At 36.1% G+C, this 26355-nt stretch overlaps 1 protein-coding gene across 16 annotated transcripts in view; it reads right to left on the bottom strand.

The window, feature by feature from the left end:
* Positions 1-26355, bottom strand: part of GRIP1 (glutamate receptor interacting protein 1) — a 726295-nt gene that overhangs the window by 457766 nt on the left and 242174 nt on the right. For 10 of the 16 annotated variants that reach the window (XM_035256162.3, XM_035256164.3, XM_035256163.3 and 7 more), the window contains exon 1: positions 426-1006. The exons of the other annotated variants lie outside the window; for them this stretch is intronic. In XM_035256162.3, coding sequence (XP_035112053.1) covers positions 426-558 — 133 coding nt within the window. In that variant the 5' untranslated portion in view covers positions 559-1006. Of the gene's footprint in view, positions 1-425; positions 1007-26355 lie in introns of those variants that run through there. 16 annotated transcript variants of the gene reach the window in all.

Here is a 26355-nt window from a genome sequence, read left to right as displayed (position 1 = left end):
TGTATCAGGAGCATTAAGCACTATCATCAATTTGAACATGAACAATTATTTCTTCCAAATGAGCTAGACTTCCTTATTCTGAAAGAAAAGGGATAACAACAACTGCAACAGAGCATATTCTGGCCACCTACCACATTGGCTTGCAACTTTTTTGAATGGTTTATTAAAATAATAACATTTTCAATTAATTCCACCTAAAATATTAACCATGTGTACAGACCTTGGCTGGGTGATACTGTCTAGAGACTATTATCTAATGGCTGTTCTTGCAACAAATCAAGCAAAACAACACTTCGGTACTTACAGACTGCTCACAGAGAACACCATCAGAGAAACCTTTTACGTTTAAGATTAAAGCTCCACACAAGGTTTATTGTTAGCCCCAGCATGCGAGAAGGAACCAGAGGACGGAGGGAAGCGCTTACTTCGAAAATGCTCTGAAGCGTAATAATAGACATCCTCATAACCCTCGTGGTAATCCTCTTCTGGTCGGTACTTTTTCCCCTTTCTTCTCCTAGATCTTCTTATCGCCTTGACAAAACCCAGGAAGCGGTCCATCTCTCACTCACTGTGCGGCGCGGCACAGCTAGCACAAGAGCACAGCAACAGCCCAGCTGCTCTGGGAGCCGGTGGAGCATGAATGACCAATACCAAACCTGGACCAGGACGGCTACCCTTCTCTCTGCCTCTGGGCTACCATCAACACGGTGACTTTGATCATAGGAGGGGAACAAAAATAATAGCGATACAGATTTATTTTGACAATATTTCTCATTTAGCTCAATAAACTGTCAAATCTGCAATTTTTTAAAAAGAGGAAGAGAAAGAAAGTAAAAATCGTAATGAAAAACTAAGAGGAATAAACAAACAACAAAGCTTTGGACTTTAAATAGCTTCAAAACAAAACGAAACAAAGTTCAAGAGATTCAACTGAGGCAAGAGGAGTCCCAGCACTAGAATTTCACTATCCAATATCTCCATCATCCCATCATCGGGGCGGGGGTATAGGAGAAGAGAGGGGCGGGGAAACACATTAGTCAATGGACTGAACCAAAGTTAGAGTCTGAACTGACTTTCCTACCAGCTAATCTCACACCCTAATCCTAGCCCACATTATCTCAAAACATGTGCCTGGGAAACCTCTTGAAAGGCCATTGTTTTGCAATGGGCGGACTGATTAACCCTCTGTGCTCTCTTGCATATCATATTAACAAGCAGCAAAGTGGTTTCATCCATATGCACAGCCTTCTTGCTGACAGGAGTGTGCTGTATGTGTTAATTGGAGCAGCAGGGAGAAGGCTCAGCAGCTGCTTTCAAATGACACGTTTACCCACTGGGCATTAATGTATTCCAATCACTGTTTGATCTAAATATTAAAATGCACTTCACAGAGAAGCTTCTCATAGGCTTAGTAACAGCATACCATAATCAGCAAATAAAGAACACTGCATGGTTTAAGAGAAAAGAAATACAAATAATCCAACTCAACTTCCACTGAACTCAAATAGAAAACTAGCTCAATTGTTACTTTTTTTGAAAAAATAGGAAAGTTAATTTGGTAAACAGCAAACAAAACTTAATTCTTGGTGAATACGGCGGAAAAAGAAATTTCAAAATATGCTTATATGCTTTCATCCTTTATCTCTAAAAATCACAAGCTTTAAAATATTATTTTAAGTACAACAATTAGAAACACTTTATACTAGACAAGAGAGATACTCTAAAGTCTAGAGAGATCAGCATTAATCATGAATAACTTTTTTTTCTCTATAGTTTCCTTCTTCTTCAGGTCTTTAAGGGAAGAATTTTTTAACACCAGGAAAAATCTGATTTATTTACAATATAATTAATCAAGAATATCAGCATATTACCTATGAAACTAATGATATTCTGCAGCGCCATGTTGGTTCCCAGAAATGTAATTCTTCAAAAGGCTTCTTACTGCATAAAGGTTGTTCAATATCTGTGTAATATCAAGTTTGTAGGAACATCCCAGAGGGAACTGACTGCACTTTGCACTCTCTGTTAGATTCACAAGCAATTTGTCTGTCTTCTAGATTTACACAGTTCCCTATTTTCAGATACAGATTGATAATGATGGAGCAGGGAGAAGTTTACTTAGAAAGGCAAATATTCATCAGCCAAGAACATTTCAGGTCTAAAATATGTAGTTACTTTCAATGGTTCTGTGAAGTTCCTTTATTCCCAGAGGTTTCCCATTTTGTATGCCTTGGGAGTGAGTTTGTGAAAAGAAACACTAACTTAATGATGCTGACAAAAAGATACTATAAAGTGTTTTATGAACATCTTTAAACAAACAAAAATCACTTGTCCTGAGGTTTCAAATCCTTTATGATTCTGACTCCCTCAACCAAAACAAACTAGAACATATAAAAAACAATGAATGAGAAATTTGAAGATAGGGATTTTAGACCTGAATAGTCACTACTTATGTGACAGTGATAATACATAATCTTTTAATTTAATCTAACAGCCCTAATAATGAAGTGAATGTCATTATTTGCCTAAGATCACAAAGCTTACACTACCACTCCAAGTAGTAACAGGAATTTTTCATATCACTTCAGAAATTATTTTGTCTAAGCATTACATTTTCATTCAAGTTCTTTCTTTTCTATGTAAATTTGCTCTTGAAATGAATTTTGAAAATAATTGTTGACTTTCATTTTAATAGACCAAACATTTATCTTGGTTTATGTGATGAATTCAAGTATATGTGTCCCCCAGATATAATGCAGGCAATAAATTTAATGCAGCTACACTTGACTTTTAACTCTTAAATTAGTAAAGTCCATATTAAGTTTTATAGTTTTAAGCTCCCAGTTAAATCTAAAAAGACTAACTTATAGAAAAGATGGTGCTTTACTCTCTAATAGAAAGAAGATCCCTTGTGCATACAACAACTTAAAACATTTCACTAGAGTTTAATTTCATTTTTTAATTTTGGTATTTAACGGGGTTGATTTTCTCAAGCAGTGGTAAGCAACTATTTTTGCACAAGAACTAAAGCAGACAGAGTAAAAGTATCTACATACCAAACTATGTTTTCAGAAATAAACAAATTGTACATAAGCGCCTTTCTATTGTTTGCTTACTTCTGAAAGATTCCATTGTTAACATTTCAGTATCTGTAATGATACAATCTTTATTTTATTTTTATTTATTTATTGAGACAGAGTTTCGCTCTTGTTACCCAGGCTGGAGTGCAATGGCGCGATCTCGGCTCACCGCAACCTCCGCCTCCTGGGTTCAGGCAATTCTCCTGCCTCAGCCTCCTGAGTAGCTGGGATTACAGGCATGCGCCACCATGCCCAGCTAATTTTTTGTATTATTAGTAGAGACGAGGTTTCACCATGTTGACCAGGATGGTCTCTATCTCTTGACCTTGTGATCCACCCGCCTCAGCCTCCCAAAGTGCTGGGATTACAGAGTTGAGCCACCCTGAAACAATCTTTATATGAGATGTGGTTTGGTGGTGTTGGGGAGGAGTTTAGAGTTTAGACATATATTTAAAGGTGTAAGACAGAAAGTGTAAAAGCTTATTAAAACAATCAGAGATGCTTGGGAAGCTAGGATAGGAAAGCTGTTATTTAAGAGAGGTCCACTTGGGTCACAAAGAATGAAAGGATGTGGTGACAGATGATGTCAAAGAGGGGAAATACGAGTATATGGGTCACAATCTAAACGACAGAAGGCTACATACTTGGTGTGCTGCCTGAGGGGTGATGGAGGTGGATGAGATCCTTTAATTCAATTTTGCTGGGTCCATACTTCTTGATATGGTTTGTATCTGTGTCCACGCCAAATCTCATGTCAAATTGTAATCCCCAGCACTGAAGGTGTGGCCTGGTGAGAGGTAACTGGATCACAGAGGTGGATTTTCCATGAATGATTTAGTACCATCCCCTTGGTACTATTCTTGAAACAGTGAGTGAGCTCTCATGAGAAGTGGCCCTTTAAAAATGTGTGGCACCTTCCCCCTCTCTCTTGCTCTTGCTCTGGTCAAGTGAGATGCTCACTCCCTCTTTACCATCCACCATGACCGGAAGCTTTCCGAGGCCTCCCCAAAAACAGAAGCCGCTATGCTTCCTGTACAGCCTGTAGAACCATGGGCCAATTTAAACCTATTTTTAAAAATATATATTGCCTAGTCTCAGGTATTTATTTATAGCAGTGTGAGAACAGACTAATACACTTGTGAATCTTATCCCATCTTATAAACTAAAATGATCCATGTTTAGCAATAAAGGGTCAACCTAAAATCTTTGTCAGTTCTTGGTTGTATTATAATAGCTAACTGTTGCTTAACAGTTGCTTAACAGTTAGCTATTGTAATACAACCAAGAACTAACAAATTAGTAGTGTAGTTCAAGTCCATGCTATTAGGTGTACCACTCTTTGTGTAGAGAGAATGGTCCTTTCACTCCATAGCACAAATGCTGGTGAGAGGTGCTGTTTATCAGTGACTGTGCTCTACAGTCTAAACTGATGTGACAGTTAAGAAGTCGCAAATGGCAGTTCACAGAATGGTAGTTTATCTCCCACAAATATGTTTTGTTTGGCTCATATGAATGTTTGTGGTTTTGTTCTTGTTTGTTTTTTAAAAGTGGGCAAACATCTAAAAGTCAGGAGATTTCATAAATCAAACGTTTTTTTTTTTTTTCTTGAAAGAGCAAAAGATTTGGTAACCTAGAGCCCAATTCCAATATGGCAACTATTGATTAGAGCTGAGTGGTGGCTGCTGCCACCCATAAATAAACATGTGCTTTCCATTTAGCTAGTCTCTCCCCTGGGCCCAATTCAATCATACAGTCCCTCCACCTGGCCCCTGCAGGCATAAATGCTTGTGAACAATGGTTGAAGTATTATCCTGACTAGCCAGTCAAATATATGTTAACAAATATGTATTTTTAAAGTGCTAATTATTTTCTTTTGGGGGAAGCAGGCAATTGCCTATATAACATTTACATGATCTCCATACTCTTCTAAATTAGATTCTTCATCCCCTTTTAGGAAAAAAGGAATGAACCAAGTATTGAGATTAAATCTGCAATTTACAGCCTTCCCTAGATAGGTGATCAGGGAGTTCCCTTCAATGCATAATTAGATTGAGTAATTTTTACAGTATTTTTTTGAGTAACAGTATGAAAAATATAGTCCATAAGAGAAATCTTTAAAACATTAAATTAATCTGGCCTTTTAGATGTCATGGTATGAATATGTGATGCCAGTAATTGCTGTATCCTTCCTGTGGCCTTGGGAGAGATACCCTGATCTACTGAGGATGAAAATGGGAAGCAAAAAATACTGTCTTCTCTGGCACGAACAGTTTTCTCATCAGACCCACTACTACTTTATTGTAGCAAATCATTTGTAATATCCCTCCTTACTAATGAAATTCATAGATCTTCTAAGTCATAAGCACATAATTTAAACACAAAATGTTTTTGTTTTTGTTTTTGAGACAGGATCTTGCTGTGTTACCCAGGCTGGAATCCAGTGGTACAATCACAGCTCACTGCAGCCTCCACCTCTCAGGGACAAGCAATCCTCCCACCTCAGCCTCCTCAGTAGATGGGACTACAGGCATGCACAACCACATTCAGCTAATTTTTGTTTTGTTTTGTAGAGACAGAGTTTTACCACCTGGATGATCTTGAACTTTGGAGCTCCAGCAATCCACCCACCTCAGCCTCCCAACATGCTGGGATTACAGGCATGAACCACCATGCCTGGCCTAAACACAAAATGTCTTAATCCTGATATATATTTACAAATATGTTCAATAATATATATTTCAAATGAATGAATCTGAGGGCATGGCTACACAAAAAATTTAGTTAAATCCTTGCAACCACTTCTAATGAATACTTCAATTTGAGAGGGGATCAGAAGCCATTCCATACAATGTACAAAAAATAAAAAGGTAGACAGGTAGACATCAGAATAAAAACCAGTATGTTCACTGTATGTTAAAAACTGAAAAATACCTTATACCTATATAACAGTATTAGCTTCTAGGCTCAAATAATTATAAATAGATTTTCATTTATAAGAGTTCTTATTGGTTGGTTCATGCCTGTAATCCCAGCACTATGGGAGGCTGAGGCTGGTGGATCACCTGAGGTCAGGAGTTCAAGACCAGCCTGGCCAATACGGTGGAACCCCTTCTCTACTAAAAATACAAAAATCAGCCAGGCATGGTGCTATGCACCTGTAATCGCAGCTACTTGGGAGGCTTAGACAGGAGAACTGCTTGATCCCAGGAGGTGGAGGTTGCAGTGAGTTGAGATCGCGCCATTGCACTCCAACCTAGACAACAAAGCAAAACCCTGTCTCAAGAAAAAAAAAAAAAAGAGAGTTTTTATTAACAGTAGATATGTGAGGGTTGTAAAGGATGCAGAATAAATCCTCAATTTGTAAGTATGTCTCCCTCATTTTAGTATTTCTAGCACCTTCAGTCACCATCCACAAAATGCTAGCAACAATCCCCAACCCTAGCATTGTGATAACCCAAAATATAGAAAAAAAATACTCATTATGTTTAAAAGACTTTTTTAACAAATAATTCTTAATTTTGTATCAAATCTGATTCTTTCCAAGTACTGCTTACTTGTGTCATTAAATAAAGCATAGAACCACCTGCCTAAACAGTAATAATATAGCCTAAGTTTGTTCCTCTGCAAATTGGTGAATACACTAAGCCAATTCATCCATCTGTGAACTATTTCAAGGTCGACCCTCCATTGGCTACAAGATTTTGAGTTAAAAAGACAGTGGAGGACAGTGCTTATAGTTTGATAATGTTTGCTTACTGAGCGTGAAATGAAATTTAACTGTGGCATGTCTGCATTTGTAAATTTATTGTGGTTGTTTAGACTTCTTGCAAAATGAAATGTCAGGCAGTCATTCTGAGATTGAAAATACACTAGGCTTCAAAGGGCTCAGATAACTGAGGTTACTCTGAGTTTTCAAAGATTTTTTTTCTACCACATAGAATTAATTAATATCTTCATTCAATAAGTGTGGAATGAGCATAAAAGAGTAACAGTATAAGCATAAAAATACTTTCTGAATGTGAAATGCTAAGTGTGCCATCTGACTATTATAAGGGTTTCAAAAATGCTCACTGTATCAGAACTTATTCTTTTCCTGAAGGTGTATGTGTCTTAGGAGGAAAGATTTGGACTAGAAAGACTCTTCTAGCTATAAGATGTTATTATTTTTATGCAGCCAGATGCTTTAAAGTGATGAAAAATATAGTGCTGATTATAGTGTCTTTTAAGGTAACTGTGAGACTTCATGGAATCTATTTAAGCTCCATATTTGATGGTTCTGAGGAATATATTACCTAATGCCTTCTAGTTCCTGAAATTCATTTCATTTTCTTTCTCTCACTCTGACTCTCTCTTCTCTTCCTCCTTCCCTCCCTCCTTCCCTTCTTTCTTCTCCTCTACATGTTCTTTTCAAGCTACTTCGAGATCAAGAAAAGTCCATTTTAAGTTACATATATTTATTTATCTATTTATATTTGTTTCTTGGTTGGTTGGCTTTACCCAAATACTGAATTTCTAAAAGCTGAGCCTTTTTATTTATTCATTGGCTACAGGAACATTTTCTTGGTATTTAAATTTTTTCCTGTAGTCTCAATTCTGAGTTGTCATAAATAATCTAATTTTCCTTTTTGTCCTCTAAATGCATTACCATGTGATTCGTCTTTTCTGCCTTTTTCTCTTACAGCCACTTCTTGGCCCCCAAACTTAGCTATGATTTACAAGCAAACTTGTTTAAATTGATAGCAAATATTTTAAAGTACTTGTGAGTTTTAGAGTATTTAGTAGCCATTTATCTAATTTGGATTATTCAGCGTTCTTGTTTCTCCTATTTTTACTTATTTATTCAGAGATGGAGTATCACACTGTGTCACTCAGGCTGGAGTGCAGTGGTGCAATCTTGACTCAATGCAGCCTCCAGCTCCCAGGTTAAAGTGACTCTCCAAGCCTCAGTCTCTTGAGTAACTGGGATTACAGGTGCCCACCACCATGCTAGGCTACTTTTTTGTATTTTTAGTAGAGACAGGGCTTCACCATGTTGGTCTGGTTGGTCTTGAACTCCTGACTCCCAGCGATCCACCCACCTTGGCCTCCCAAGGTGCTGGGATTACAGGTGTAAGCCACTGTGCCTGGACTCTTCTTTACTTTTATTATTGAGCATTTGTCTGGTTCATTCATTTGTCTGTTGTTCATTTATTTACTCAACTGTTCTTCACACACATAATTACATGCTCAATATTTATATTTATTATGCAGTGGGTGTGCAACAGAAGACAGAGGGAAAATTCTAAGTCATCATTCTCCTTGATAATAGTTACAAGTTCAAGTAAAGAGTTTAAAATGTTAGCTTAAATCACACTTTAAGGATGTCTATGGCTCTAAGGATTCATTTTGCGTTCTATAAAATGTATTTAGTGCCAGTCACATGCTAGATGTTTAATCCATGACAGCTCTGACCAACTTTTAGAACTGATCCTATTTCACATTCTTGCTGGTTGATTTTGATGTTTGACATACTTTTTAGAAGGAAAACATTAAAGGCCCTTGAATAATTTAAACAATATGTTTCCATGAACCATGAAGAATATGTGCTTGTCTCACACTAAATCTGATTCATTCATTCGACAAATGCTTCTTCCTGTGTGTCTCTAGTGCCAGGCACTGTTCACACTCTAAAGATAGAACAGTGCACATAAGGGTAACACTCCCTACTCTAATGGAGGTCATATTATAGATGAGGAGGTATGTTAGTCTGTTTGTGTTACTATAAAGGAATACCTGAGACTCAGTAATTTATTTAAAAAAAAAAAAAGAGGCTTATTTTGGTTCACACTTCCCTAGTCTGTACAGGAAGTGTGGTACAGGCATCTGCTTCTGGCTTCTGGTGAAGACCTCAGGGAGCTTACGATTACGGCAGAAGGTGAAGGGGAAGCAAGTGTATCACACAGTGTGAGATATGGCAAAAGTTTCTCTTCAAACACCCCACTCAACCTTTTATTCTTTAATTCCCAGCATCCCCCCAACCTTTCTCCTCCTTTTCTTCTTTCTGACTTTACTATATGCCTAGACATGCCACAAGACCAGTGGTGTTATCAGTACCAGCTCACATTCCTTTCCTTATTTAAAAAAAGACCAGCTCTCAAGTTTGCCACAGATGATCCCTTCCTCCTCTCCACTCTCTCCCATTATGCATCCACCTTATCTAAGGAAGTTTAAATGTTTAGCCAGTCAAATCTAGTTTAAATTGTGCAGTCCAACCCCAGCCAGTGGGGAAAGGACACAGGGGCAGGAGTCGTGTTAGAAATCAAAACTTCTACTCTCCTTTGTTCTAGGTGCTCTCCTGATGGCCAGACTTGAGAGAACCACCCTTTCTGCAGAAGGTAAAATTGCCTTACTAAAACATTTTTGTCTGAGTGCTAGTTCTCTTTGCAGCCCTGAAGGACAAGCATTTCTTTCTAACACACGGTGAAAGCAGAAGCAAAAGAGAAAGGAAAAGTGCCAGGCTCCTTGTAAATAACCAGCTCTCATGTGAGCAAACAGAGTGAGAACTCACTCAACACCAAGTGGTGACACTAAGCCATTCAAAAGGGATCTATGCCTATGATCCAAGGACTGTCCCACTAGACCCTACCTCCAACAATGGGGATCACATTTCAACATAAGATTTGGAGGGGAGACACATCAAAACATATTGGGGAAACAGATAACGTACAAGTAAGTACATTATCAAACCAAGTAATTTCCAAGAGTGAGAAGTGACAAGGTGATGCAATGGAAGTGACTCTGGGGGCTATACTAGAATGGGGAGAGCTGGGAAAGCCTTAGACACAACTTGAGCAAAGACCTAAAAAATACAAGAATATCCAAGCAAAGATGTGAGGGCAGTATGTTTGACACAGCATGAACAGAAAGGATGACAACATTGAGTTGGCATTGTGCCAGGGACAGAAAGGTGACCACTGTGGAGAGTAATAGGAGAAGAAGAAGCTAAAAAGGCAAGGAGGGGCCAGCTCACCTCAGGCTTTCCAGGCCCAGATACAAATGCATTACAAGGAGCACATAGAACTCACTGGAGAGTGTTAAGTATGGAAACTACATGATCTATGTTTAAGATGATTATTCTGGTTGTTTATGGAAAATAAGCAAGGTGGAAATACAGTTCTCAAAAAGAAATCAAGGATAATTCTTCGGGTTTTGGTGTGAACAACTGGAAGGATAATACTGTGATATTACTATGATAGGAAGGGCTGTGTCTTAAAATATTGTCTATATTATGTATATATAATACATATACACACTTTATATATAGTTATAAATCCATGAATTTAACTATTTTACAAGTAAATGTGCCACCCTCAGCTATGCAACTGTGGGCAAGTTAAACTCTCTGTACCTCATTTCCTCATCTACAAATGAGGATAAACAATGGTACCATGTTCATAGGATTGCTATGAGTATTAAATGAGCACATGAAGCTCTTGGAGATTAGTATATAGCAAGAAAAATTTAAATGTACTGTTTTTGTTAATAAGGGTTAATTCACTGAAAAGAGCCTTATTTTCATTTTCCTTCACTTTAACATAGCTGCTTCTTATACAAACTTCTAATTATCTGCTTATTTAACTGTGAGTTCAAGGTAGAACTGTCCTTATATTCTGATAGTCTAACATATATTCGTCCATTTATTACTTCAACACAGAATTTATCAAATACTTATTATGTGTCCAGCTGCCCCAAGTACTAGTGATACCATAAAAAACAAAAAGCAATGATGACTATGTCTTAATGAAGCTTATATTCCAGAGCAAGTCTGAGTTTATAGAAAAATTAAATAAATAAATGAGGTAGATGTGTTAGTTTGTTATCACACTGCCATGAAGAAATAATCAAGACTATAATTTATTCTTTTTTTAAAAAAGAGGTTGAATTGACTCAACAGTTCTGTATTGCTGGGGAGGTCTCAGGAAACTTACAGTCATGGCGGAAGGCAAAGGAGAAGCAGGCACCTTCTTCACAGGGCAGCAGGATAGAGTGAGTGCAAGCAAGGAAAATGCCGGACACTTATAAAACCATCACACCTCATGAGAACTCACTCAGTATCATGAGAACAGCATGGGGAAACCACCCCCATGATTCAATTACCTCTACCTGGTCCCAGCCTTGACAAATGGGGATTATGGGGATTACAATTCAAGATGACATTTTTGGGTGGGGAATAGCCAAACCATATGAGCAGATCCATACTGGATATTTATATCCTTTATATGTATACAGTAAGCATTCCATGCAAATTTGTTTAAGGAATAAAGCAATTACTACCTACTTAAGATCTTCTACTGGAATATTACTAACAAGGGACTACTGGAATATTACTAACAAATCTCATGATGAGGCAGCATATTAGTGATTCTCATGGATAAGTGTAGTATCATAAGAGCGGAGAGTCAGAATCACCTGGGGAAGTTTTTTTTCCAAATCATAATGATCCTGCAAAACCTAGCTCAGGAACTCCATTTTTTCAGAAAGCTCTGCCTTATGCTCACCTCCCCCATCCCTTCCAATGGGTCTAGGCTTGAGACTTACAGCATCCCAGGATTACTCTATTAGTTTGGATACTAGTTTAGGTGTTTTGACAAATTATTAAGAGTGGCTTAGGCTGGGCACAGTAGCTCATGCTTGTAATCTCAGCACTTTGGGAGGCTGAGGTGGGTGGACTGCTTGAGCCCAGGAGTTCAAGACCAGCTGGGCAACATAGTGAGAGCCCATCTCTACAAAAAAAATAAAAGAAAAATTAGCCAAGCTTAAAGTCTGAATTGGTAGATGGTGAGTAGGTGGTGGGAGTGAGGAGGTGGCACTATTATATGAGGTCATCCAGGGATCTGGGTTCCTTCTGAAACATTATAACCTGAAATATTGTCCTTATATTCATGAGTGTAACTTAATACTGTCATGGCCAAGTTCTAGAACAAAGGAAGAGAAAAGATAGTAAAGTTTTCATTTAAGAACCGGACCAGTAAGTTGCACCTGTCACTTCTGTGTAGAGGTCATTGTCTTCTAGCCACACCTTGCTGAGTTGGAAGAAGGGAAATGTGGTTTCTCTAATTTTGAGAGTTTCTATTAGCCAAGAATGGGTAAGTAGACCCATTGGAGAACAACTAGTTGTCTCCCCTCACTTACTTTATTGCAGCACTATTATACTCTCTTGTTATTAAGACCATATTGGCTTTCCCTGAAACTGATCTGAAAGTTTGCTCAGCAAAAACCCAGCATTTTATTCATGTCTGTTTCCCCAGTACCTAGAATAGAGCTTGGCCTCTGATAGGCACTCAATTGCTGTGTATTGGTTGTACTAAAGGCTCTATCAAAATTTAATTTTCTTCTTACAACAACCTAGGAAGGTAGTCATAATAATGTCATTTTACAGGGGCTGATATTTATAAACTTATCCATTAAAGATTCAATAAATTATAGACTCAGTATTTGAAACCAACCTTATATAAGTCCTCTGGGTCCTTACTCTTTTACTAAATCACACTCGTGCATTTTAAGAAACCACAAAAACTTGAGACTACCGTTTTAAAATCTAAAGAAGTATTAGAATTTTCAGATGACTAATAGCCTTCTTTTTATCCAACATCAATGAAAATTTTCTGAATGACAATAAAAAAATTCTAATTGAACTTCTTACAGAATCTTAAAGGCATTAAAAAAAAAAACTAAATCCTCAGTGCCACTTGCCCATGAAATATGTTCATACCTTTGCTTCATGATTAATGTTGCCCCCTTTATATTTTATAATAGAGAACTGTGGAGTTTAAAACATTTTAACCTACTCAAGGTACTAGATCTTCAAAACAATATGTAAATAAAGCAGTATTTGCAAAAGTTGATTCCTCATGAACATTCTTTCCTCAGAAAACAAGTAAGATTTTATCTAAGAGTCTGAGAAATACCATGTCAAACAAAATTAAGCCCATTTTTGAACTTTAAGACTTTTAAGTGCTTTTATGATACTCCTATGCCAGTCTGACTCTGACAGGCAGCAAACTTGTTTCATCCATGTGTGTATATATATATATATATATATATATATGTATATATATATATATATATACATATGTGTGTGTATATATATATATATACACACACATATATATATAAACACACATATGTATATATATATATAAACTTCATGAATGTGTGTGTGTATTTCTCTCCTATGGACAATTTCACTTTAAAGCAGTAAATTTTAAATTATTTGGTCTCAAGAATGCTGTTCTTTTAAAAATTACTGAGTACATCAAACAGCTTTTGTTTATATAAATTTTATCTATTGATATGAACCATATTTGACATCAAAACTGTTTTTTTTTTTTTTTTTTTGAGGCAGAGTCTTGTTTTTGTCACCCAGGCTGGTGCAGTGGCACAATCTCAGCTCACTGCAACCTCCGCCTCCCAGGTTCAAGAGATTCTCCTGTCTCAGCCTCCCGAGTAGCTGGGATTACAGGCGCCCACCGCCATAGCTGGCTAATTTTGTATTTTCAGTAGAGATGACATTTCACCATGTTGGTCAGACTGGCTGGTCTCAAACTCCTGATCGAGTGATCTACCTGCCTCAGCCTCCCAGTTGGGATTACAGGCGTGAGCCACCATGCCCAGCCTGAGAATTTTAAAATCTTTATTACTAATTTATTTAGCAATAAACCCATCACATGTTAACATAAGTAAAATATTTTATGAAAAATAATTACATTTCTCAAATCAAAAAATGCCTGAAAAGACAGGCATTGTTTTATATTTTTACCTAATCTGTTCAGTATGTAGCTTAATAGGAAGAAGCTACATTTTAATGTCAGATTCTACATTCAATCTGTTGCAATATGTTACTTGAACAGAGTATACAAAGAAAATCCAACCTCTCACAGAAATGTAGTTGGAAAGGAAGGAGTATTTTAACAGCCCTTTCAGATAATTGTGGATATTCTTTGATACTACACCAGGATTCAACAAGAGGTAGTTTCTTAAAGATTAGTTATAATGTGGAATCTAAAACTATGTCAATGAACTGTTTGTACTCTATCACATTAATATCAGTTGTTCTTTCTTACATCTAGAATATATCTTTACACATAATTTTGTGCATCATGCATTGGTTATTTGGAAAATATTGGTTCACTAAGTTAAGAAGGTCTTCCAAATGTTAATATATTTCATGTTTCATTATATAATATCAAAACATCACATTCATTATCACCATAAATCTCACCCAAAAAGTCACTAAGTATTATAAGAAGCTGCCAAGTTCATAATGATAGATACAAGTTTTCCTAAGTTCCAATTTTCACTTAAAAGCTTGTATTTTATTATTGGCAACAAATGTTATCTGTTGTTAACCATGAAGTAATGAATGAATTTATCTTGTTCATTTTTGAGAAAATGTCTGCCAAATGCCCAAGTCTGAATAACTACAATTTGCCTGTCCATTCTTTCAATAAAAATATTATTCCATGGAAAGAGTAGCTAATTCAGTTCACAACTCAAACATTTCATTGTTTTTTCAAGATGGCCATAGTACTTTGGTATGTGACAAAGTGCTTTAAATCACTTCCCATTTTGTTAACACAGAATATGAAAAAGATATTTATTATTTCTTCAAAGACATTCATACATGAACCTGCTTTTTGTTTTTAATTGCATGTGTGTGCTGGCAAAGAATATACTGACTACTACAAGTAAACCTTGGTGCCACTGTTTGGATACTAAAGCTCCAACGGTGTTACCCACTATTGTATAACCCCAAACAACATGGACCCCCAGGGGTCCATAGACTATACTTTGAGAACCACTGCTGTACAGAACCATTAATGAGCAAAATTAAACAAAAGCCTTGGTTTACTGTTATTTTCTGCAAATTCTAATAACAGGTGTCCTAAAAAAATATAATGCAATTTAAAGCTTTAATAATGTCAGAAGTATAAATACTAACAACTTACTTAAATGTCTTTTACATGTATTTAGTTTAGTGCATATGGGAGGATAAAATTTTAATTTAACATTTTTGTTTCCCACTATTCCCAGATGGACTGGCAAGGAAGCCCTTTGCCTGGGGACCTCAGTCCCCCATCTGCCTCTATTATGCTTTTGGTAGGTAATATCCAAAGTGATGGATATCAAAACCTTTTACTTTGGTTGATTTTAAAGCTAGAATGCTGAATGCAATCCTTTCAGCTAGTAAGCTCAGTAGATAAAAATTTTTACAAAGTTTGAAAATAAACTAGAACAATGCATAAGATGGTAGTTATGTTGAACTATAACAACATTAATGTTTTAAAATGTTAAGTAATCAATTTTCAAATGTCGTTTTCTAAAAGTAATTACACTATATTATTTTTTTGGTTACTGGTGTCACAGGAAATCGTGATACAAATTCATGAATTAAACCATCTACCTAAAGTTAATAAATATTTATTGAACTACTATTACGTACCAGGAATTGGACTAGGCACAGCAAAACATACAGTAAAATTTTTAAATAATATGCATTGCTACACTGAAAGCACTTTTATAATGCCAATACAAGGTGGTTTTCCGGTTTACAAGCCAAAAGGTCAAACTAAATTGATAATTTTGAGTATTTACTGTCAACATTCAAACGAAGAGTTCCAGTTTCCAGTCCACTATCTAAGGAGTGTGGGCATCACTACTCTCTCCCAATAACAAGTAAAAGGCTAACAAAATAAAAAATCAACAACTCTTCTTGAACCCCGTCAGAGATGTGATATCACAGGGAAAACCACTGCCCCCAAAATTGGAGAGACAAACAGGTAGATCAGAGAATCACCACTCTTACTACAGTGGAAACCAAAGCAGTAACTTCTGTGGGAACCTGATGAGTTTCAGGAGGTAAAGTGAATATTGAAGAAATAGCTTCTCCTGCTTTTGGCAGGAAGAGGGAAAAATAACCATTTTGAAATATGCCGAAACATTCTGTTCCTCTAGTAAGTTTTTTCTGTCCCTCAGCAAAAACTACCTAAGCAGAGTCTAACCTGACTGACCTGGGGAAAGGAAATACTCAACTCCAGATAGCTTTGTCCTTCCACATGCAAGAAGTGAAATGTGTGACTCTAGTCCTCTACAGACATACTGTCCCACTCGAGGTAGTAGGGAGGGTGAGGAACTAAGAAGCACCTGTGAAGTTCACAACTCAGAGGTACGGGCTCACTAAAATATGGAGATCTAATCATGAATGACTACAGAATGCTTCCTTTCCCCACAAAACTTATCGCCACGTCAATAAAAGCCTATTTGCTAGAGTTTCTCTTGCCCAGTACATCATAGCCAGCCTTCAACAAAAATTATAGGACAGAAAAACAAAAACCACAGTTTGAGACAGAATAATCATCAGAATCAGAATCAGACTCGGACACGGCGAGAATGCTGGATTTATCAGAGTGAATTTAAAGCAACTATTACTAATATGCTATAAGCTCTAACAAAAAAAGTAAATAACATGTAAGAAAAGACAGATAATGTAAGCAGTGAGACGTAAATTCTAAGAAAAAAATACTAGAGATAAAAAACACTCTAACAGAAATGAAGAATGTCTTTGATGGACTTAGTAGACTAGACGTAGCTCAAAAAAGAATCTCTGAGCTTGAAGATATATTAGAAGGAACACAGAAAAGCAGGGGGAAAAAAGACTAGAAAAGCTAAAATAGAATATGGAAGAACTGTGACAAACTACAAAAACTGTAAGATTCACATAATGGGAATACCACATGGAAAACAAAGAAACAAAAGAAGTATTTGAAGAAATAATGACAGAATTTCCCCCAAATAAATGTCAGACACCAAACCATAGATTCAGGAATCTCAAAGAATACCAATCAGGATACATGCCAAGAAAACTATACCAAGGTATATATATTCAAACTTCAGAAAACCAAAAGTAAATAAAAATATTAAAACAAGTCAGAAGGAAAAAAATATCCTACCCTCAGAGGAGCAGAGATAAGAATTACATCTGACTTTTCAGAAGCCATGCAAGGAAGAAGAGAGTGGAGTGGAATATTTAAAGTATTGAGACAAAAAAATCACCAACCTAGAATTCTGTGAAATTAATCTTTAAAAAGTAAAGGAGAATCACTTTCTCAAAGAAGGCAAACATTGAGAAAATTTGTTGCCACTAGACTTGCCTTGCAAGGATTGCTAAAAAAAGTTTAGAAAGAAGAAAATCAATACAGGTGAGAAACTCAGTCAACATAAAGAAGGAAAGAATATTAGATAAGGAATATGTAAGGTAAATAAAGTAGTATTTTTCTTAATTGATTTAGCATAACAATTTGTTCAAAATAATAACAGCAAGAATGTATTCAATTATGGAAGCCTATGTATGGTTATGTATGCTTACATATAAGTGAAATGAATGATAGCAATGTTAAAAGGGATAGGAGGGAAGACTTAGCAAAACGTTGTTACTAAAAGGTACTTGCACTATCAGTAAACTGATATAGTGCTATTTGAAAGTGGGCATGGATTAGTTGTAAATGTACACTGCAAACTCTATGGCAACCACTAAAAACAGTAAACAAACAAAAAGAAGTATAATTGATATGCTAAGAGAGCAGAGAAAATAGAACGAATATAAAATGTTCAGTTAAAATTACAAACACATACAAATAAAGAACAAGGGTAACAAATAGAAAACAGTAAAAATATGGTACATTTTAATCCAATTAGATCAGTAATCACTTTAAACATCAATGGAAAGATATATCATGTTAATGCAAATCAAAATAAAGCTAGATTATATTAATTTCACAGAGCAGACATCAAAGCAAGGAATATTTTCAGGGATAAAGAGAGGGCACTACATAGAGTCAAGAATCTCCAACAATACAGAACAATGTTTAACATGTATCTGCTTAACAACAGAGCATTAAAATACTTGAGGGAAAAAAATGAAACTGTGAAGAGAAGAGATGAACCCAACCATTGTAGTTAGAGACTTCAACACTATTCTATCAGAAATGGACAGATCCAGCAAGCAGAAAAGCAGTAAGGATACTACTAAATTTAGCAGTGCCATCAAGCACTGGATACGATTTATGTCTATACACAACTGCATCCAATAACAGTGGAACATACATTCTTCTCAACCTCACATGGAACATACAGCAAGCCAGATCACATTCTGGGCCATGAAACACACCTTAACAAATTTAAAGGAATATAAACCATATCACAGTGGAATGAATGCTATTAGAATGCAATGGAGAAACTAAAATCAGTAATACAAAGGCAGTTGGAAAGGCCCAAAATATTGGAAATTAAATAATATACTTCCAAACAACAAATGATTCAGAGAAGAAATTTCAAGAGACATTTAGCAGAATATTTTGAACTAAATGAAAATGAAAATAAAACTTACCAAAATTTGTGGCATGCCAAGAAAGAAGTAATTAAAGGGAAATTTATAGCATTGAATGCATATATTAGAAAAGAAATAAAATCTAAAACCAATAACCTAAGCTTCCACCTTAAGAAAACAGAAAAAAGGAGAAAAATTACTCCAAGGTAAGCAAAATAATAATAATAATAATTAGAGCAGAGGCTGGGCATGGTGGCTCATATTTGTAATCCCAACACTTTGGGAAGTTGAGTTGAGGCAAGTGGATCACTTAGGGCCAGAGTTTGAGATCAGCCTGGGCAACTTAGTGAGAACCCTGTCTCTATTCATTAAAAACAAAAAAAAAATTCTAGCACAAATAATTAAATCAAAAGCAGGAAACTGATAGAGAAAATCAACAGAACTAAAAACTAGTTCCTTAAAAAGATAAATACAATTGACAACACTTGAGCCAAGCTAACTAAGAAAAAGAGAGAGATCATATGATTACTAGTATCAGAAATGAGAGAGGAGATAACGCTATAGATCACATGGTCATTAAAAGGTGGATAAGGGAATACTAAGAACAACTCTATATGAACAAATTTGATAACTGAGATAAAAAGTACCAATTCTGCCTGGACACAGTGGCTCACACCTGTAATCCCAGCACTTTGGGAGGCTGAAGAGGGCTCATCATGAGGTCAAGAGTTCAAGACCAGCCTAGCCAACATGGTGAAACCCCAACTCTATTAAAAATACAAAAATTAGCCGGGCGGGGGATGGAACACACCTGTAATCCCAGCTACTCAGGAGGCTGAGGCAGGAGAATTGCCTGAACCTGGGAGGTGGAGGTTGCAGTAAATCTAGATCATGCCATTGCACTCCAGCTCTGGGCAACAGAGCAAGACTGTCTTGGGGGAGAAAAAAAGCACCAATTCCTTGAAAGACACAGTCTGCCAAAACTCACATAGGAAGAAAAGGAAAATATGAACAGGCTTATATCTATTAAATAAATTGAATCAATAATTAATAACCTTCTAAAACAGAAAGGACCAGGCACAATTAGATTCACTGATAAACTCTACCAAACATTTAAGGAAGAAATTATACCAACTCTCTAAAATCCCATTCAGAAGATGCAGAGGGAATATTTCCTAACTTATTCTATGAAGCTAGCATTGCCCTAATACCAAATCAAGACTAAGACATTACCAGAAAAGAAAACTATAGATCAATATCTCACATGAACATAGATGCAAAATTCCTAAATTATTAGCAAATTGAATCCAACAATGTGTAAGAAAAATTACACACAATGACCAAATGGGATTCATCCCAGGTAAGCAAGACTGGTTCAACATTCTAAAAGCAATTAGTGTAATCTATCATATCGACGGCTATAAAACAGAAATCAAATGATCATACCCATACTTGAAGAAAAAAATATTACACAAAATCTAACAACTATCCATGACAAAAATTATCAGGAAACTCCTCAACGTGATTTTTTTAAATCACCAAAAAAACCCAAAAAACTATAACTAACATACTTGAGATGAGAAATTAGAAATTTTCCCGCTAAGATCAGAAACAAGGTACGGATGTTCCATTTCACCACTCTTTTTCTACATTGTATTGGAAGTCCTACTAAATGCAATAAGACAAAGAACAAAAAAACAAATGAAAGAATGAACAAACTAAAAGAACAAACAAATAAACAAAAGAAAGAACAAACTAAAGAAAGTAAGAACAAATGAAAGAAATTAAAGACATACATATTTGGAAGGAAGAAAGAAAACTATCTTTGTGTACAGACAAAATGATAGTCTATGCAGAAAATCCAGAAGAATCAACAAAATAAGTCCTGTAATTAATAAGTGGTTATGGGAGGTTGCAAGGATTCAAGTCTAATACACAAAAGCCAATTGTTTTCCTATATACCAGCAATAAACAAATGAAATTTGAAATGATAAACAATACATTTTTATTAGCATCAAAAATAATGACTTAGGTATACATCTAACATAATACATACAAGATCTACATGAAGAAAACCACAAAATTCTTAAAAGAAATCAAAGGACTACCTAAATGGAAGGAGATTCCATGTTTATACATACAGACTCAATATTGTCAAGATGTCAGTTCTTCCCAACTTGCTCTATATATTCAAAGCAATCCCAGTAAAAATCCCAGCAAGTTATGTTGTGGACATCAATAAACTTATTCTGAAGCTAATATGGAGAGGCAAAAGACCCAGAATACCCAATACAATATTAAAAGAGAAAAACAAAGTCAGAGGATGGACACTCCTCAACTTTAAGACTTACTGTGCAACTACAGTAATCAATACAGTGTGATATTGATGAAAGGCTAGACAAATAGATGAATGAAAGAAATTAGAAAGTCCAGAAATATATCCAAATATGATCAACTAATCTTTGACAAAGGAGTAAAGGCAATACAATGCGGAAAGATAATTTCAACAAACAGTTGTAGAATAACTGGAAATCCAAATGCAAAAACAAACAAGAAAGAATCTAGACACAGACCTTAGACCTGTCACAAAAATTAATGCAAAATAGGTCATATATCTAAATGAAAAATACAAAACGATTAACCATCTAGAAGATAATGTAGGAGGAAATCTAGATGGCCTTGGAAATGACAATGACTCTTTAGATAGAATACCGAAGGCTTGATCCATGAAAGAAACAATCGATAAACTGGACTTGATTAAAATTAAAAACTTGCTTGGCAAAAGACAATGTTAACAAATGAAAAGATAAGTCACAGACTGGGGGAAAATATTTGCAAATGAATTATCTGACAAAGGACTATTACCCAATTACATAAGGAATTCTTACAATTCAACAAGGAAATAACTCAATTTTTAAAATGGGCAAAAAAACCCTAATAGATTACCTCATCAAAGAAGTATACAAATGGTAAATAAGCACATGAAAAGATGCGCCAAATCATATGTGATTAGAGAAATGCAAATTAAAACTCATTCAGAAAGCACTATATGGCTATTAAAATGTATAGTGTCAGCCAGGCACAGTGGCTCACGCCTGTAATCCCAGCACTTTAGGAGGCTGAGGTTAGCGGATCACAAGGTCAGGAGTTCAAGACCAGACTGGCCAACATGGTAAAACCCTGTCTCTACTAAAAAATACAAAAATTAGCTGGGCATGGTGGCTCGTGCCTGCAATTCCAGCTTCTTGGGAGGCTGAGGTAGGAGAATTGCTTGAACCGGGACCCAGGAGGTGGAAGTTTCAGCGAGCCGAGATTGTGCCACTACAGAGTGAGACTCTATCTCAAAAAAAAAAAAAAAAAAAAAAAAAAAAAGGTGGAGGAGGGGGAGTCTAGTCTCCACAACATTGACAATGTCAAATGCTGGGGTGGATATGAAGCAACTGGAACTCTTGTTCATTGTTGATGGAAATGTAAAATGGTACAGCTACTTAGAAAGACAATTTGGCAGTTTCTTAGAAAACTAAATATTCTCTTAGTATTCCGTCCAGCAATCATGCTCCTTGGTACCTACCTAAAGATATTAAAAACTATGTCCATATATAAACCTCCACATGAATGTTTATATCAACTTTATTCAACTTTATAATAGCCCAAATTTAGGAGCAGCCAAGATGTCCTTCAGTACGTAAGTAGATAACTAAACTATGGTACATTCAGACACTGGAATGTCATTGAGAACCAAAAAATGAGCTACCAAGCCTTGAAAAGAAATGAAGGAAAATTTAATGCTATTTCTAAGTGAAAGAAGCCAATCCAAAAAGATACGTAGTATGATTCCTACTGTATGACATTTGGGAAAAAGAAAAACTAGGGAGACAATAAAAAAAAAAAGAGGGTTGCCAGTAAACAGAATGGTGGGGGTGGGGGTGATAAATAGGTGAAGCTCAAAGGATTTTTAGGACAGTGGGTTTAATCTGTATGATACCACAATGGTAAATACATGTCAGTATACATTTCTCAAAATCCATAGAACACACAACACCAAGAGTGACCCTCAGTATAAACTGTGGACTTTGGGGGATAATGATATGTCATCGTAGGTTCCTCAATTGTAACAAATGTACAACTCTGGTGGTGGATGTTGATAATGGAGAAGGTCGTATGTGTGTACAGAGGTTAGGGATATTATGGGAACTCTGTGCTTTCTGATCAATGTTGCTATGGACCAAAGCTGCTCTAAAATATAAAGACTATTTAAAGAAAAAAAAAAATCAACCTAGTCCTCTTCTAGTATATATAGTAATATTATAAACTTGGTAGAGACAAGTTAAAAATTTAAAAAATTTTATTTGACATTGTTTTTTAGATTTACTATTAAGATAGGGTGCTATGAAATGGAGCTAAATATTTTACATCACAGCAAAAATGAAGAAAGCTACAGATGATTAAAGATCTTCATAACTGTTATATCTTAATAGTTCCCATGAGTACTCAAGTCTAAATAACCATGACATATATAATTGTGGTTTCCCCCAACATCTTGCTTTGTGATGTAAGAAATAAAGAATCCTTCTTTAGATTTCTAGCTTAGGTTGAGAAAAGGTTACACAGATGTCAGGCTGCAAAGATTTTTTAAAAATTATCCTTGTCAATGCAATTAAAGTTTATATTTTAATTTTTAGTGGCATTAAGTAGTCTCCCTAAAGAAATTAAGCCAATAATAATTATAAATCTCTCTTATACATACTCACTCTTCTGGGTTTTGGAAACAAACCACTGAGATCATCAGCAACTCCTTTGTTTTCAAGTCGTCTTGTGTGGAAGGAGGTGACTTGGAAGGAAAAGGAGTGAAACTGAATAAGAGATTGGACCTTCGTCAGAATAGAGGTGATGATTCTGTATATATTTCATCACACAACAAAAAGTAGTGGCCCTACTGTGATCAAGTCATATCCAATAGGGGTTTTGAGTGTCACATCCTTGGTCAACTATATTACCCAGGATGATCTCCTAGATAATGAGCATACCTTGGACCAAAAATAGAACGGGGCCAAGTGATGGAGCCACTTCCATCTTCAGTGTGTGTGTGTGTGTGTGTGTGTGTGTGTGTGTGTACGCATAATATCCCAATAAATGTTCCTCTTTTTCTTTTCAATTACCTGGTGTTCAGAAAGCATCATGCAGTTGAGACACTGAGGTGAGCTAGGAAGAAATAAAAGAACTGTGACAGGCTTATAAAAGCCCAGAAGACACACTGCAACACACTTAGAAGCAGAATACCTTGCAGAACGTGGTTCTGTCAATCTGTTTTATTTTCACCAATGTTTTATGACTAACAGAAGCATAAACTTTCTCAGCATACCTGTGAAAAATTCTGAAGTTGAGCATGCCATTCCTTTCATAAGCCAAAACCAGATTATTAAAAAGTCAAAAACAACACATGCTGGCAAGGCTGCAGAGAAAAGGGAATGCTTATACACTACCGGTGGGAATGCAAATTAGTTTAGCCACCATTGAAAGCAGTTTGGAGATTTCTCAAAGAACTTAAAACAAAACTACCTTTTGATCCAGCAATCCCATTACTCAGTATTTATCCAAAAGAAAATAAATTATTCTACCAAAAAGACACATGCACTCATATGTTTATCACAGCTCTTATTAGCAATAACAAAGACATGCAATCAACCTAGGTGCCCATTAACAACGGACTGGATAAAGAAAATGCGGTACCTATACATCATGGAATACTATGCAGTCATAAAAAAAATGACGTCCTTTGCAGCAACATGGATAAAGCTGGAGGCCATTATCTTAAGCAAAATAACACAGGATCAGAAAACCAAATACTGTTATGTTCTCACTTATAAGTGGGATTTGAACACTGGGTACACATGGACATAAAGATGGAAACAATAGACACTGGTGACTACTAGAAGGAGAAGAAAGGGAAGGGAGCAAAGGTCAAAAAACTGTTGGGTACTATCCTCACACCTGGTTGATAGCATCAATTGTATCCCAAACCTCAGCACCATACGATATGCCCAGCTTGTATATGCACTCCCTAAATCTAAAATAGAAGTTTAAATTATAAAAATTAATTAATTAAAATAAAGCCAAAGCTAGTGACACAGAAAGAGATCTTCAACTGAAAACAGACCTAGTAACTAGTTCCAGCAAACCCCACAAACTGCATGACTTTGTGCAACTTAACCTCTCTAGACTTGATTTCTCATCTGCAAAACAAGGGGATTAAACAACATGATAGCTTATGTGTTTGGAAGCTCTAAAATTTTATAATTATCTGTTATATAATCCTCAGACATGTAAGTATCTTGAATATCGAAATTTCCTAGGAAATTAAGACAGCACTGTAAAGAACTGTTTTTTATAATTATGTGTTATTTGGTACATGTTGGTAATGGTTCTCAAGTTGCTGCCTTTGTATTTGTTTTGGGAGATTAAAATTCCTTGAGGATAGAGATTTCTAGATTTCTATTTGGTTAATTACCCAATAATGTCTAGTAAAGTGCTTTGCACATTAACATTTTCATGATAAAAATGATCAATGATCATTTACAGCTTCCTTGGTTTATTAAAAAAATTATACCTCCTAAGATTCATCTTTCTCCATCTTCGGTATTTAGTACATACTCTGGCACCTGATACACCACATGTATCTCTCTCTACAGCAGACAAATTAACATTTTATACCTTATGAAAACAATCAGAGATACTTAATAGAAGCAATACTGGAAATCAAGAATTTACTCAGTAAACGCACCTGTAATACCAGGAAATCATTTCTCTATACAAATGCTTTCCCAGGCCTGAGAATCCCAGCATTTACAACACTCATGGGATATAGGATTCCATGAAAGAATGAGATCCGATTTAAGGTAAGAGCATCATCCTCTTTGCCTTTCTCTCCCTCAATACAATACCAGCAGATAACCACACGCTCTTCCCTGTCATGTTTGGACTAAAATTCTTCTCAATTGAACAATATGTAAAACAGAAAATCCAATGCCATCCTCAAACTCTGAAATAGGGAGCCTGATGATTCCCAAGTGTAACCAGTTCTAATTCTACTAATAGCTCCATCCTTTCCAGGACAGTACATAGAAACAGGCTGCAGCTGCCATAGGCCCTAATGTTTCATTCTTTGTACAAGCCTGACAAGTTTTCAAGTTTAATAGCATTAACAATGATGTCATGTAATTGTGGCAGAGGTGGCCTGAGTCTGCCAGGATTTTTGAAAAAGTGGGTGGGGCACAATCCTTAAACACTAAGAGGTTCAGGATAAGGCACTTTAATTATTTAACCAAAATAATCAGACATACTAACAACCCTCACCCCCAAGGTGAAGAGTAAAGAAGCACCAGTTACTGGTTGAAAGGTGGGTGGTTTTAGATATATGTGAACAAAAACATCCTGTGCTGTTGAAGCTCCAGACCCATGTCATGCCTCTACACAAGGACTGCCTCAAAAGATGAGTCATTCCTTGAATGGCACTGGACAATTACTGCATGCCTGAAGCATTTTACTGGACCTTTTTTATTTGACATAGCTCAGGGGATTTTACAGGGCTTTGGCAATGCAAGTGGGCTACACATCATGAAGCCCAAATAACACCTCCCTGCCCACCAAGCCAAATGCCCTTTGCATAACCTGGACAAGTGGTTGTCCATTTCTCCTTCAGTGTGTCTATTGATGAGAAGGTCACACATTTAATAACTGTGGTTTATATAGAGGGAGCACAGGGAGACTCATGATTCAAGGATAATTATAACCAAGAAAAGACCACTCAAACTGAGTTCACTTAGAAGCTAAATTTCATAGATCAAAGCAGAAATAAGAGGCTGGAAAAATGAACAAAAAATGAGTATGAGATTGACTTTTGTCTGTTTTAAA

The sequence above is a fragment of the Callithrix jacchus genome, chromosome 9, assembly GCF_049354715.1.
Source record: "Callithrix jacchus isolate 240 chromosome 9, calJac240_pri, whole genome shotgun sequence".
In the NCBI taxonomy this organism is placed as follows: Eukaryota; Metazoa; Chordata; class Mammalia; order Primates; family Cebidae; genus Callithrix; species Callithrix jacchus.
Note: the sequence above shows the minus strand (reverse complement) of the source record. Positions and strands in the feature narration are given on the sequence as shown.